Raw genomic sequence first — 16644 nt, 5'->3', positions numbered from 1 at the left:
ATGTAGACCTTAAAATAATCTGCAAAGCTCTCTCGAAGAGACTGGAGAAAATAACCCCCCTCTTAATTCATCCTGACCAAACTGGTTTCATAAAAGGTAGGCACTCATCAACAAATACACGTAGATTACTAAATTTGATAGACTACTCATGCAGTAAAAACATTGAAACTACAATATTTTCTTTAGATGCAGAAAAAGCATTTGACAGAGTTAACTGGAAATTTCTATTTGCAACTTTACACAAATTTGGTTTTGGATCCTCTTTCATAAACTGGTTAAAAATATTATATAATTCCCCAACAGCTTGTGTTAGAACAAATGACCAGACATCCTCCAGCTTCTGTCTCCTGAGGGGCACCAGGCAGGGATGCCCACTCTCCCCTTCACTGTTTGCAATTTTTATTGAACCACTAGCAGCAGCAATTAGACAGAATTCAGTAATTAAGGGCATAAAATGCAAGAACGTGGAACATAAAATCAGCCTTTATGCGGATGATGTGTTACTCTTTCTCCAAAATTCACAAACCAATATCTCTGGGGTGATTTAATTGATAAACTCTTTTGCAAGAATATCAGATTACTCAATTAACTGGTCAAAATCTACAGTCCTACCGATTAATTGCTCCTTCCATAATTCCTCTTCTACACCACTGCAATCGGGAAATATAAAATATTTAGGTATTAATGTTTCTCCCAAGCTTGCAGATCTAACTAAATTAAACCATATCCCACTTTTAAAGAAGGTAGAAGATGATCTGGTTAGATGGAAATGTCTACCCATATCACTCATGGGAAGGGTTGCCGCTATAAAAATGATGGTCTTACCAAAAATTTATTTATTCTCAATGATCCCAACTAAACTGCCACAAGATTGGTTCAGATCTCTAGATTCATGTATGTCCAAATTCCTTTGGAAAAATAAACCCCCACGTATCAGCTTAAAAACACTACAAAAGACCAAGGATAAAGGAGGACTAGAACTACCTAACTTTCAGCACTACTTCTTAGCCAACAGGCTTCAGTTTATCTCAGGATGGCTAAAACATACCCTCTTAGATGAACCTTGGCTAGATGTAGAACAAGCACTTTGCAATAATCTAGAGATCTCAGACCTACCATTTATCAGCTCAAACATCCAACGACATGAATGCTTCAAAAGCATCAACATCAGCTCTTCTCTGACAGCATGGTGGGAGTTTCTAAAATTGACGGCGTCTTCATTAATCCCATGCAAACGTACACCTATCTGGAACAACCCTGACATATTACAAAACAATAATATGATAAACTTTTCAGATTGGAGTGGTAAAGGAATCAAATATTTAGAACATGTACTAGAAGGAACAGACTTTATTACGTTTGACGGACTAGTTACACAATATGGGATCAACAAGAAAAGAATTTTAGAATATCAACAAATTAAATCCATAGTAAAAAAGAAATTTAAACCGGGTCAAGTTGAACTACAAACACCACCAAGTGTGGTTCAATTTCTTACTCTTAAAACCCCCAAATTACTATCCAAAATATACAGAATGCTTTCTAAAACAGATGAATCAATATCACTTCCTTTTTCTTTTTCTTTTTTTTTTTTTTTTTGCCTGTCCCGTTTGGCTCTTTTGCCATCAGAATTGTTGTCTAAAGGCAAAGAAAGATGCCCAACGGATTTACTTTACCAAATTGACCATCCCAGCCTTGCCGTAATGGTCCATTTGATTCACCTTTTATTGTTTATTTTATTTTCACTTACTGAATACGGGACAGACTTGACTGGGGGAAAGAAGGGGAGAAAGAAAGAGGGAAAGAGAAACAGCTGAGAAGAGGGACGGGGGAGAAGGGCAAAAAACAAAAACCAACAGAATGAGCAGAAAAAAATGCATATATCAATCACCTGGATCACCTGCTGAGAAAGGAAAAAGAAAACAAGCAGAAGAGAACAAGAGTAATAGAATAAACAACATCACAATGATATATCAAATCAAATCAAATCAAATCACTTTTATTGTCACATCACATGTGCAGGCACACTGGCACAGCACATGCGAGTGAAATTCTTGTGTGCGAGCCCCACAAGCAACAGAGATGTGCAAACACAACAACACAAACGAGCAAAATACAAGAATGGCCAACCTGAAACTAATAAATATATGTACAATATATAATAGTGTATGCATTTCTGGATGTGTATACTAAATATTTTCCTACGTGTGTGTGTGTGTGTGTGTGTGTGTGTGTGTGTGTGTGTATACACATTTTTACAAATTAAATAGTAAAAAAAATAAAATAATAATAATAATAATAATAATAATAATAAAATATATAAAATATACAGAGTTGAATATGTGCAAAACAAGTGGCATTTATATACAGTGTGGAGTGCATAATGTTGAAGTTCCAGTAGTGAAGCTGAGGTGTCTATGACGTGTTCAGCAGTCTGATGGCCTGATGGAAGAAGCTGTCTCTCAGTCTGCTGGTACGGGACCGGATGCTGCAGAACCTCCTTCCTGATGGAAGCAGTCTGAACAGTTTATGGCTGGGGTGACTGGAGTCCTTGATGATCCTCCCCGCTTTCCTCAGGCAGCGCTTCCTGTAGATGTCTTGGAGGGAGGGAAGCTCACCTCCAATTATCCGTTCAGAGCACCGCACTACTCGCTGGAGAGCTTTGCAGTTGTAGGCGGTGCTGTTGCCATACCAGGTGGTGATGCATCCAGTGAGGATGCTCTCAATGGCACAGTGATAGAAGGTCCTGAGGATGCGGGGGCTCATGCCGAATCTTTTCAGTCTCCTGAGAAAGAAGAGGCGCTGCTGTGCCTTCTTTACTGTTTTGTTTGTGTGTACTGACCACGTAAGATCCTCAGCCAAGTGTACGCCAAGGAACCGGAAGCTGCTCACTCTCTCCACAGCAGCGCCGTTGATGGTGATGGGGGTGTGTACTTCTCTGCACCTCCGGAAGTCCACTATCAACTCCTTTGTCTTTGCGACGTTGAGGGTGAGATGGTTGTCTTGACACCAGTGGGTCAGGGCGCTGACCTCCTCCCTGTAAGCCGTCTCATCACCGTTGGTGATAAGACCCACCACTGTAGTGTCGTCCGCAAACTTCACAATGATGTTGGAGTTGTTAGTGGCTGTGCAGTCGTAGGTGTAGAGTGAGTACAGGAGAGGGCTCAGTACACACCCCTGTGGAGCACCAGTGTTCAGTGTGATGGGGGATGAGGTGATGCTGCCCAGTCTGACCACCTGGCGTCTGTCAGACAGGAAGCTAAGGATCCAGCTGCAGAGGGAGCTGCTCAGTCCTAGATCCTGCAGTTTCCTGTCCAGCTTCGAGGGAACGATGGTATTGAATGCTGAGCTGTAATCTACAAACAGCATTCTCACATACGTGTCTCTCTTCTCCAGGTGTGACAGGGCAGTGTGTAGTGTCAGGGCTATGGCATCATCAGTGGACCTGTTGTGGCGGTATGCAAACTGTAGAGGGTCCAGTGAGTCGGGTAGTGCAGAGCAGATGAAGTCCCTGACCAGCTTCTCGAAGCATTTGCTTACGATGGGGGTCAGGGCTACAGGTCGCCAGTCGTTCAATGAGGAGATGGTGGAGGATTTGGGTACAGGGACGATGGTGGCCATTTTGAAGCAGGCTGGGACTACAGACAGAGAGAGGGAAAGGTTGAAGATGTGCGTGAACACTCCAGCCAGCTGAGCCGCGCATGACCTGAGGACGCGGCCGGGAATCCTGTCCGGACCAGTAGCTTTGCGTGCGTTCACCTTCCTGAAGCACTTCCGCACATCCTCCTCAGACACAGTGTGCGCACTGACGTCATCCGCGGTGCGCACACTGTCCGGTCTCATGGTGTTCGCTGTGTCGAATCTAGCGTAGAATACGTTTAGATCCTCACACAGAGAGGCCGTGGTCTGCGGTGTGCTGGTTTTCCCTCTAAAGTCTGTGATCGTGTTTAGTCCCTGCCACATACTCCGAGGGTTGTCAAACTGTTGTTCCACCCTGTCCCTGTACTCACGTCTGGCTGCTTTGATCGTCTTCCGGAGTTGGTAATGTGCGTGTTTGTAGTCCGATGTGTTCGCGGAGGCAAAGGCGGTGTTCCGTGCCGCGCGAACATCTCCGTTAATCCAGGGTTTTTGATTTGGGAAGGATTTGACTGTTCTGGATGGGACGACATCTTCCACGCATTTCCTGATAAATCCACAGACTGAGTCTGTGTATTCATCAATGTCTCTGGCGGCCACGTGAAACATTTCCCAGTCCGCGTGATCAAAACAGTCCCGCAGCGCAGACTCCGATTGGTCCGTCCAACAGTGCACCGCCCTCCGGGTTGGAGCTTCCTGTTTCAGCTTCTGCCTGTAGGCGGGCAGGAGCAGGATGGAGCAGTGATCTGATTGGCCGAATGGGGCGCGGGGGAGGGCTTTGTACGCATCCCGGAAAGAGGTGTAACAGTGGTCGAGTTGCCGGTTTCCACGTGTGTTGAAAAGGATGTGTTGATGGAGTTTTGGTGAGACTTTCTTCAGGTTTCCCTTATTAAAGTCTCCGGCTGTGATAAACGCTGCCTCTGGGTGTGCGGTTTCCTCGCTGCTGATCGCGCTGTACAGTTCCCTGAGTGCACGGTCAGTGTCGGCTTGTGGGGGAATGTAAACAGCCGTAATAATCACTGCTGTAAATTCCCTCGGTAGCCAGAATGGCCGGCACTTAATCATCAGGTACTCCAGGTCCGGTGAGCAGAAGGATTTGACCGGGTGCACGTTCGCATAATCACACCAGCTGTTGTTGATCATGAAACACACACCACCGCCTCTGCTTTTCCCAGTAAGATCCTGTGACCTGTCCGCGCGGTGCACAGAGAACCCCGGCAGTTGTATTGCGGAGTCCGGTACTTTGTCCGATAGCCAGGTTTCTGTGAGGCAGATCACGCAGCAGTCCCGCATCTCTCGCTGGAATGAGATCCGTGCCCGAAGCTCGCACAGCTTGTTCTCCAGAGACTGCATATTAGCCAGTAATAAACTGGGTAACGGTGGTCTGTAAGTGCGCCGTCTCAGTCGAACCAGAACGCCAGATCTTCTCCCTCTGCGTCGGCGTTTGCGGCCTCCAGGGCCAGAGAACAAAGGCGTCTCAGGTGAGATGAATGGGGGGTCTGCAAACGGAGCGTCCGTGTTGCAAAACTTGAACTCCGGAAAGTTATAAGAAAGACCGTCTTTTATGTCCAGTAAGGTTTGTCGGTCGTACACAAGGAGACAAGTGCTGCTCGTGAAAAAATAAAGGAAAAGTAAAATTAAACACAGAAGAAAGCCGTTGCTTGGGGGAGCTCGCGACGAGGCTGCCATACTCGGCGCCATCTTGATAGTATGTATATATATATGGGAATATGACAGCAAATACTAAATATTAAACATTATTGTGCAGCACATAAGATCAACAGAACACAGTGTGCTTTGAGGTAGGAGCCAAAAAGGGTGTAGTTTGTGGGTGTGATCACCCGTGTGTACACCTGTGAGCATGGACGCGCTTGTTTTTTTTTTTTAAAAAGGTTCCTTCATGTAATGATCTGCTAGAGGGTGTGGGGGGGCCACAGCCCCGTCCTCCAGGGCATGAAGCAGGTATGGAGGAGATCAAAACTCCAGACATCCAGAAGCCCTCAGAACACAAGAGACCAAGGAAGACCAACAGAGGGGCAGCCGCGCCACTGTCCCAGAAAGAGCTGAGGAGAGTCCCAGATGAGGGCTCACTCAGCAGCCGCGGAGCAGAAGCCAGGGGGGGTTGCAGTGACGCGCCCGTGAGCTCCGCCGGCAGCCAGCCGTGCCTGAGTGACCGAGCCCCAGGCCGAGAGGCCGGGGGCACCCCACCTCCGAAGTGGCCCGAGCGAGCCCCAGGCTCCAGGCCCCGATAAGCGGCCGCCAAGGAGTGAGCCGGTGTGTACCTGGACGCCCATCCCCGGACACAAAGAACCACCAACGCACCGATGTCTGAGGGAGTCCGCCACTGGCAGGGGAAGTGGTGGTAGGGGGAGATAGGCCTCCAAACCTTGGAGGGCCTAAGATGTCCCCAGAGAGGTGGCGCCTGACACCCAACCTGACATATAGACACAGAAATACAGGCACACACATATACAAACATCCATTCCCACCCTCATGCTCTCATATGCACTTACTCCACACTCAACCAACGTGGAGAGAGACATAAAGAGACGCTGTACACACTATCACACTCCCCAAGCGTACTCAACAAACGGGGTCTAGGTACCCTTGCCGGAGGGGGAAACTGCACCCAGACCCAGGTGGTGTTACCCTTTTCCCTGCGGTGGGGGGAGGCAGACCGCCCCGACTCCGCAGCAGCAGGGAGGCCCCACACTCCAGACCGCAGTCGGACGGCCAACTCCTCCTCCTAGCCCCCCCCCCCCCCCCCCGCTCCAGCAGGTCGCAGAGAATGGGGGTGAGAGAAGACTCCAAACCTCCCTCCACCCGCTCATTGTAGTGTTGATGCATGTGTGTTCTAAGGTGCATTTAAAACCCAGGAGGGCATGGAGCTACCTGCCAGAGAGCAGCAGGTAAGCGCATGGTCCGTCCTGCTAGCCCTCAATGTCTACGTGTATTTAACATTGAGAGGTGGGCAACGATGCCAGGGGTGGGGTGTACACCCTCATGGTACTTTGGATTCCGTGTATCATGCCCACCCCCAAGATCCTATATGTATGTGTAATGAGAGTGTGAGTAATGTGAATGTCTAAGTTGTGGGATAAAATTGAGGCAGAGGCAGCCAGAAGGGGACAGGGGGGGGTAGCCTCATCTGCACCCTGGTGACATACCCCTACTCCAAGGTCCTGCATGTGTGGGTGGTTGTGGTGGAGCGGGAAGAGGGAGGCAGCTGGAGATGGGGAGGGAAGGAAGGGAGGGGCAAGTGACCCCTCCCTGGGGCCAGCTCCCCCGCTGACCCCAGTAGGCACCCCCATACTCCGCGACCCGCCAGGGAAAGGGGGCCCAGGCCCATCCAGACCGGGGCCCAGCGCAGCAGCGCCTCCCGGCCCCACAGAGCCCGGGACAGTCCACCCAACCCCACCACAGAGAAAACTGCACCCACCCCACCATCCACTCATCTTCCAGACTACATAAGACAATAAACACCCAGGCTGAGATCTTCCTCCACCTCTCCTGTGTCTCCCCCTCCTGCAGAGAGAGCTCCTGAGGAGAGGAAAGCTCCTGCGAGATGTGACAATCTTCCCCACCAGTTGAAGAGCCCCCCAGGTGGCTCGATGCACCGGCGGCACCCTGCTCCAGGGCTGGGCCCCCATGCACCCACCCGCCCACAACCCCGGCAACACACCAACCAGGACCCAAGCCCCCGAGGCCCGGCCCGGGCCCCAGCCCAGAGACGGAGCGCCCCCAGAACCTCACGCCCATCCCGGACCCACCCAGGGGCAGCCAGGCTACCAGGTCAGTAACCCACGTCCGTCAGCACAGACCCTCCCCTAGCCCCGCTGCACGCAGCCGCGAGGAAACAGTCACCTGAGAGCCAACAGAGCCCCTAACCGGACATGACCGCTACCCCGGGTTGAGCCCCCCAAGGAAGATGCCTCCGGGGAACCCCCCGACGCCCTAAGCCTGTCCCTACCCCCACACCAATCACAACAGTGAAGGCGGGACCAAACTATGACCCCCCACCCCCACTAGGTGATGGAGCTGATCAGCTCAATATCACTTCCTATTGCAAAATGGGAAGCGGATTTATCAGTTAACTTAGACCTAAACTTCTGGTCTCAGATTTGCTTAAAAACCTTTCATCTAATTAGAAATCCCAGTCTTCAATTAATTCAATACAAATACTACATAGAGTGCACTATACAGGTCATCGGATGTTCAAGAGCTTTATGTCTACCAACAACTGCTCACACTGTCAAACCAATACACCGGACAATTATATCCACGCTCTTTGGTTCTGTCCACCAGTTCAGAAGTTTTGGCGCGAGATATGTGAAGACTTATCGAAGTGTCTGAAATGTAACATTCCAACTTTTCTTTCTCAACAGGTGATTGATATATGTATTTTATTTTATTTTTGTCTGCTTATTTAGTTGGTTTTTGTTTTTTTGCCCTTTATCCCTGTCCCTCTTCTCCACTGTTTTTTTTCCCCTTCCCCCCCGTTTTCCTTTCTCCCTTCTCTTTTCCTCATTCAAGTCTGTCCCATATCTAGCAAGTGAAAATAAAATAAACAATAAAAGGTGAATCAAATAGACCATTACGGCAAGGCTGGGATGGTCAGTTTGGTAAAGTAAATCCGTTGGGCATCTTTCCTCGCCTTTAGACAATAATTCTCATAGCAAAAGAACCAAACGGGACAGGCAAAAAATAAATAAATAAATAAAACCTGGACTTCACTGTTGATGTAAAAAAAAAAACAAAAAAAAAAACAACTAGACAAAGTACCTGGATAAGGCTAAAGGAGCATATGTGAGGTCTAAAGCCAAGTGGATTGAACATGGGGGGGGAGGAGGAAACATCTTATTTCTATAGTCTAGAGCAGGGGTGTTGAACTCCAGGCCTCGAGGGCCAGTGTCCTGCAGGTTTTAGATATCACCCTGGGTCAACCCACCTGAATCAAATGATTAGTTTATTACCAACAATAAAACAAAATTAAAAGGGATAATATTAAAATAACAAACAAATATAAACATTTTGAAATGACCTATCCCACCCAAAGTTAAAGAAATGCAATTTAAAATAATCAATGGATAATACCCAGCAGCAGAAACACAGAAACACGCAATGTTATGGGCAAATACCACAGTGTAAATGGCAAAACAAAAAACCTTCCCTAAATGGGTTGAAGACTGAATTAAAAATCATTTTTTCATCTTTAGAACTACTGAAGGATTCATGTAAAGATGCTGCTTTCTTATGTGAAAATGTGACCCAATATCCTTTTAATGAATGTTTCATTTTTTTGTACCAAGTAAGCCTTATGTTAAAGTGTTGCCAGAAAAGAAAATATAAAATGTCATAAGAAGAATAAGCCTACACATATTTATATTGTAAATGGGTTTTTTTTGTGCAAAGACTAAAAATAAAGGGAAGTAAACAAAAAAAGGAAGAGAGATCAGCGAGAACAGCTTTGAGTTCATGTTAAGTCACGCGACTTCCAAAATCGGAAAAACCGCTCAAAACCAAGACGGAGATCAGTTTAATATAAACTAATCGTAATCCTTCCACCCACAAATAGTGTAACATTACTATATTTTACATTATTGTATTTATATTGACAAGGGAATACAAAACTATTCTTGAACATTTTACTGGTATGCAGATCTCCCTTGATTACACCAGCCTATTGTGAATAATACCTGTGAAGATTTCTCTTCAGTGGGTAAACAAACCGTCAGCTTCAAGACACCCTTTTCCAAACTGATCTGATGAGACTCTTTCGCCAGAACATTTTTCTGATCTGTGACACAAGAGAAAAAAATCTGCAGTGAATAACTCCACCGATAATACTGCGTAGAAGCTATTATTATTGTTGTTATTATTACTTTCAGTTCACTTTATGGTGCCAAACTTACCCTCCTCTCTCCTGAAGCGCACTACCGCTGTGCTGCTGCCATTTTCATACTCGATCTCACAGTCACCACCGGCAGATTTCTCACTACTAAAGTACTTCTCCAACATTATTTCTAATCTGGGTATGTTGGTTTCTCCGAATCCGACGAGCAGAGGATAGGAGTATACCTCGACCATCGTTAGACGCCGGGAAGACGCACAAAGGAGAATAAACTCTTTCACTTTCTGCTTCACTGGTATAAGTAGACTACACTTGGACTGGTATCCGCCCATAAGTGGAAACTAAAAAAAAACAACCTCTAAGTCTCAGTGTTAGAAATGTTGAAATGCAATTTTTAAAAAAACAAAAAGCTTTTAATGTTTCATATAATATTTACATAGGTGGAATTATTAGAAAAATAAGTAAACTCGTAACCCAAACAACGGTTACCGGACTACGGAGCCCTGCAAGGGACATGGGAGGGAAAAATTTTTTAATGAACTTTTGCAAGATCTCACAAAAGATCCTGCTACTTTTCGGTTCTGTTTCTGTACCAGAAGGGTACGGTATGGAGGAGGATTTAGAGCATTTCCTGCGGTCAAGAGAGGTCTCACAAGAGGACATCATGCACATGCAACAAGACAAAGTACGTATAAATTCAGTAAGTGAAAGAACAAGATAGCATAAAACACTGGAGTTGAGAAGGCGAGTAACTTGTTGAAAAACAGAATTTGTATATGCAAGCCTTTAATATTAACTCTTGTAATTATGTTCAGGTTCATTAAACATCAAGTAAACATATGTTTAGAAATGTCATATTGTTATCTGGCTTTGCCATGAATAATGGTAACGTGGACGTCATGGCACGAAATACTTGGTGGAACTTATCTTACTTAAACCTTACTTCACGAAATCTTTTTTTTTTTTTATAAGATAAAACTTTATTAATCTCTCGGGTGGGTTCCTCTGGGAACTGAATTTCATTTATAGCATTTCTTTAATGTTTTATGTCTGCAGGTGGATAAGGCAGTGCTATCCGTCATGCATAACTACATATGGTGACAGAGTAGCTGTCAAGTCCTTCTGTCAACAAACTAAGTACAGCACAGATAAAGAGACTCTTCTGCAGAACCTAAGAGATAAAATTGCAACACGGAAAGAAAGATCAAAAACCAAAGGTGCACTGTGTGGTCCATCCGGTGTGTTCCACAAGCAAGGTAAAGGAATGGCAAGAAAGAGAAACGCTACAGGAGAGAGGACCTGCATAAAAATTTAAATCGGATGGCTTCATTTAAGCAGTACTGAATACCATCAAGTGAGAACCAGAAATGGTGGAGGAAAAAGACATGCAACAGTAGAAAAAACAACTCTAGCTCAGATTTTGGAAGTGGGAAAGGACCTGTGTGGTTTTTTTTAGTTTTTTAGTTTTTTTCCTTCTCCCCAGATGGGAACTCGCCAAAAGGGAGAGTTGAAGACTTTATCATTGATATCTGTGATTTTAAAAGAAATCAGATTCCTTTAAAATGACACTGTTGGCAAACTTTACGAACAAACCAAATTGAAGCTTCTGAGATTTTACATTTGCACGAAAGATGAAGTACCGTGAGCAGTTCAGTTCTCATCTGAAGAGGATTTCTCTGTCAGGATAACCGACGAAGATTCAGAGGTGAAATTACTTGGATCTGACAGTGAGACAGATGATTTCGTCCCAGATCTAATTGACCATGGGTATTAATCTGACAGTGACACCGACGAACAGGTTTGTGGCAGTAAGAAAGATATTATTATAAATAATAATCACTTTAAAGTTACTGTGTTGTTTTGTTGTGTTTAGTAGTGCTTTGTGGCGACATGGGACATTTTCTAATTTCAGTGTACTATTGTACTAGGTGTTACTGTGCAACGGCAATAAAGAGTTGTCTTATCCAAGTGCTTTATGTACATCTACAAATACGTGCACTTCTGTATGATGAATTATTCCAGGAATTTGTTGTTGACTTGTGTGGCAAGGTACGTTTAATACATGTGTAAAAGACTTACAGCTTTGTTGTCATTAACATATAGTAAGTGATTGGCTGCTGAAAACAAGAATTGTTTTGTTTGTTTTCGGAGTTTGTGAATCTGTGAACCAGAAAACAATTTCCAGATGGAACCCAAACATATACAAAAGAAATCACACTGTGAGGCAGTGAAAACACAAATTCCAGAAAAATCAAATCATATTCATTCAGCCCTAACAGGCATTAAAAAACGTAAATTCAGTAAAATTATAATTCACTTCTGCTGGTTCTTCTCTGGAACCAGCTTCCAGTTTGGATTCAGGAGACAGACACTATCTCTACTTTTAAGATTAGGCTTAAAACTTTACTTTTTGCTAAAGCATATAGTTAGGGCTGGATCAGGTGACCCTGAATCCCATTTATTATCCTGCAATAGACGTAGGCTGCCGGGGGATTCCATGATGCACTGAGTTTTTCCTTTCCAGTCACCTTTCTCATGCACTATGTGTTAATAGACCTCTCTGCATTGAATCATACCTGCTATTAATCTGTCTCTCTTCAACAGCATGTCTTTTGTCCTGTCTTCCTTCTCTCACCCCAACCGGTCGCAGCAGATAGCGCCGCCCCTCCCTGAGCCTGGTTCTGCCGGAGGTTTCTTCCTGTTAAAAGAAAGTTTTTCCTTCCCACTGTTGCCAAAGTGCTTGCTCATAGGGGGGTCAAATGATTGTTGGGTTTTTCTCTGTATCTATATTTGTAGGATCTACTGTACAATATAAAGCAACTTGAGGCGACTGTTGTTGTGATTTGGTGCTATATAAATAAAATTGAATCACAATCAGCTGTACACTGTCAATGTTTGGCCTTAGCTTTTGTTTTTACTCCTGCCATCAGCCCAAATAAAGGCTCGCTTTTGTTTAAAGTTCAGTGTCCTCTCTCATTTTTTGCTTTTGGTTATGTTCTCTCAAAGAAACCGGCGTACCCCACCATGACACACATTTTCCTTTGGCCTGCTGTTTATCCATCTAGATTGTTTTGGTATATTAGCTGTAGAGATAGAGATATCTTCCTTCTCATATAATGAAACTGGATGGTGCTTGCCTTGTGATATAACAGCTAAGGAACCCATGAAAAACAGGTCAGCTGATGGGGGCACCATTAATTTTATATCCAGTCACACTGTCATGCCCCTTGCATCACATTTCCTTCTCCACACTCAAAAACTATATGAATGTAGCTAAATAGAAAAACTGCATGAAGCTACATAAAGTCTACATAAAGTTCAGTATCCCCGTTGTTAGCCATGTTTTTTGAGTTTACAGTTTTCTTTGTTTTATGCACCGGTTAGAATAGAATAGAATGCCTTTATTGTCACTATACAGTTGTACAATGAGATACAGAGCATCTCCTACTCAGTGTAAACATGCTGGGGGGGGGGTACAGTTCTGCAGCACTATGTACATATGGACAGTATTAACAAAGGGAAAAACATATATATATGTAAAATGTACAATATACAAGACGTAAGTAATATGTAATAAATAGTGTTATGTATATACAGTTGAGTTATTGCACATAGAATTGGTATTGCACAGTGGTGGTCCATAGAGGAAGTGGGAAGTGGGGGGGCTGTGTTATCTGTGCATGTGTGAGTTCAGGGTGGTTATCGCTTTAGGGAAGAAACTGTTTTTGAGTCTGTGGGTTTTTGTGCTGATGCACGTGTAGCGCTTCCCTGAGGGAAGCAGGCTGAACATGTTGAAGCCAGGGTGGGAGCTGTCCTTGATAATGTTTGCTGCTCTGGTGAGGCAGCGGGAGGAATAAATGTCCATCAGGGAGGGAGAGGGCAGCCGATGATCTTTTGTGCTGTCTTGACCACACTCTGAAGCCTCACTCTATCTGCTTTGGTGCAGCTGCCGTACCATACCGTGATGCAGTAGGTTAGCAGTGGTTGACAGTGTTTATTGTAAAGACTTAATATTACAGATAAGAAGTTTTCATAAGCCACGTCAACATCTTGAACATAGACGTTACCATAATCTTTATTGTTGAGCTCTTCCTTAAGGAGCCAATTACAATTTTCATTTCATTTACCCCCTTCTCCACATAACCTCTTCTGTCTCTTTCTTCCTGCAAGTCTCTCCATTCCCTCAACCTGGCCCAGGTCTCATCTTTCACTATACTTTGTGTACTACTTCTCTATCACTTCCTCCGTTCCCTTTATCTCTCACTCACACATGCATACATCCATGCACGCAACAAAACATAATTTATTAACTCACCTGGATAAGTCCCATGAAACAAAACTGAAGGTGGTTTTTGTCAAGAAACCCACCATCAAAGTACCTGTTGTCTTTGATGTCTGCAAATAAGGACAAGATCGCCCCTCACAACTCTAGGGCAGCCTTTAAAAGCTGCACGGCTTTTATGTAATACCCCCCGATCACTTTCGGACTATTTGTTGTGTACGCACTAAGCCAGATTATTTTTCTTGAGGAACCATCAATACTCCCATTGATACAGATGCCATATGGCTTCAGTTTTTTGTAGTTTGTAGTTTTGCGAGATACCAAGTTACTGTTGCAAGATCTCGCAGAAGTTCATCTTCTTTTTTTTCTCCCATGTCCCTTGCAGGGCTCCGTACGAGACAGACACGCAAATTTCAGGGGGGGTGGGGGGGTGGTGGTAAAAAAAAAATACGTTGAAAAAAAAATTCAAACATATCAGAAAAAACACATGGCAGATTTAGGATACATCATGTTTCTGAGGAAGATCTGAAGTCAGCAACAACAACTATAACAAATATGCTTCTACAACCTGAAGAAGGCAAGCAAAAGCTAAGGCGAGTGCAGGCAAGACAACTAAACTGGAACTATGAAATTTTGAAGACCATGACGAAGAAGAGTATGAAGGCTAGAACTGTGGAAACATGGGGAAGTAACACAGATGACGCAACACAGACTGGATGAAACACAGAGACTAAATACCCACAGGGATGATTAGGGGAGGTGGAAACACATGAGGGAGAACAGCTGACACACATGAACCTAATGACAGGACAGGAGAAGTGAAAGTAAATACAATAAACAAGGAACAGATGACGCATGTCCCTTGTGGGGCTCCATACCAGACAGACACGCAAATTTCAGGGGGGGAGACTGAAAATAAGAAAAAAAAAATTCAAACGTATGTGTCAGGGCTCTGTGTGCAGGCAGGCAGGCAGAGGTGAGGATCCAAACGCAGGACTCGTGAAGCCAAATTTCAATAGAAAACCACAGCTTTATTGCTGGCAATGAAAAAAACATGAACAGAACAATGAACACTGAGAAACGGAAACACACAGGCAGAATCTGAGGGTACGACGCGACACTGAGCAAGGGCAAACACAGGGCTAATATACACAGGGAAGTAATCAAGGAATGGAAAACAGGAGGGAGACACAGCTGGGAGAGATTGGGGTTAACTAGACAGGGGAGCAAAGCTGGACACACTAACATAAGACACAATCCTTCAAAATACAACAGGAAACAATAAACCACTAAACAAAGACGCAGACTGAGAGGCAGAAACAACAACAACAACAACAATCTTTATTTATAGAGCACATTTAAAAGCCTTGGGCATACCAAAGTGCTTTACATAAAACAATAAAAGGTTCAAACATTGATAACGGATAAAAAAAATAAAAAATAACGAGTTATGTTCATAGATAAAACATAACACATGGAACTCAAACAATACATGAGACCACAATTCCTTAAACACGGATGAACAGAAACATGAACCAGGGAGGCTTAGTACAGAGGGAGATGGCAAAAGGAACTAAGAAACAAAGGACTAAACAGCAACCTAGAAATAAATTAGATGAGCTAAACTGAAACTAGAACACAAATGAATACAAAATACATTAACACCCACACGCTGGGTCACACGACCCAATACCGTGACAGTAATGTTTAATGTAGTTCAGCCTGTTATTGTCTTAATGATAGGTTTGTAGCTTAAAACAGCGGTCCCGAACCTTTTTTGCACCACGGACCGGTTTATGCCTGACAATATTTTCACGGACCGGCCTTTAAGGTGTCGCGGATAGATACAATAAAATAAAACTAGTACCGGTACCAAAAAAAAGAAGATTTATTCATAACACACGTGAAAAGACCCAGGAAAACCGAGTAAACGATAAAAACGATAACAAAATAATGCTAAAAACCAATAAAAATCCTGAAAACCATACATTTCACACCTGAGCCTCAACTCTCGGGGCCCGGTACCAAACGACTCACGGACTGGTACCGGTCCGTGGCCTGGGGGTTGGGGACCGCTGGCTTAAACCTATTCGCTGGAACGTTCAAGACAATTTAACTACACAGCAAAGCAAGACACGAGTAGGCAAAGTTCTTTGTGATTCTCGTATAATAATAATAATAATGGATTGGATTTATATAGCGCTTTTCAAGGCACCCAAAGCGCTTTACAATACCACTATTCATTCACTCTCACATTCATACACTGGTGGAGGCAGCTACAGTTGTAGCCACAGCTGCCCTGGGGCAGACTGACAGAAGCGAGGCTGCCATATCGCGCCATCGGCCCCTCTGGCCAACACCAGTAGGCAAGTAGGGTAAAGTGTCTTGCCCAGGGACACAACGACCAGGATAGAGAGCCCAGGGATCGAACCGGCGACCTTCCGGTTACAGATGCGATTCCCAACCCCCTGAGCCACCGTCGCCCATATATATGAGGGAGACCAACTGGACAAACGCCGTTCCTTCGGTCGACCCCAGTTGCTCTCGTCCGTTCCCTCATAACACTGCTCTTTTATTGAGGTTACGTGAATATACATAGGTTCATTAACATATGACATCTTACATAGGTGTACATGTATACAAAGAGTACCGTCTGTGTGTATGTGTAGGTATGTGTGTGTGTTTAGGTATGTGTGTGTGTGTGGTCAAGATGTGACCCCATAAAGGACTTCCCTAAACCTGCTGGTCTGGAAGTCCAGCAGATATAGATATAGATATGTTTATCCTACCATGAAACAATAAGAGAAGGTACGACCTCTCCCATGCTCCCAGGATGTGGGTGTGAATGCCAGAACACTCTGGAATGCACACAAAG

General features: G+C 44.5%; 1 protein-coding gene across 1 annotated transcript in view; it reads right to left on the bottom strand.

Annotated features, from left to right (window-relative positions):
• The window catches only part of LOC309690436 (protein mono-ADP-ribosyltransferase PARP14-like), a gene marked incomplete at both ends in the record, with an annotated part of 34121 nt that extends 24398 nt beyond the window's left edge, over positions 1-9723 (bottom strand). Inside the window, 2 exons of the mRNA XM_082507468.1 lie at positions 9333-9433; positions 9549-9723. Coding sequence (XP_082363594.1) covers positions 9333-9433; positions 9549-9723 — 276 coding nt within the window. The remainder of the gene's footprint in view (positions 1-9332; positions 9434-9548) is intronic.
• Between the last annotated feature and the right edge of the window lie 6921 nt (positions 9724-16644).

The sequence above is a fragment of the Aulonocara stuartgranti genome (genome assembly GCF_965226115.1).
Source record: "Aulonocara stuartgranti genome assembly, chromosome: 16".
Classification (NCBI taxonomy): domain Eukaryota; kingdom Metazoa; phylum Chordata; class Actinopteri; order Cichliformes; family Cichlidae; genus Aulonocara; species Aulonocara stuartgranti.
This window is presented reverse-complemented; position numbering and strand designations above follow the sequence as displayed.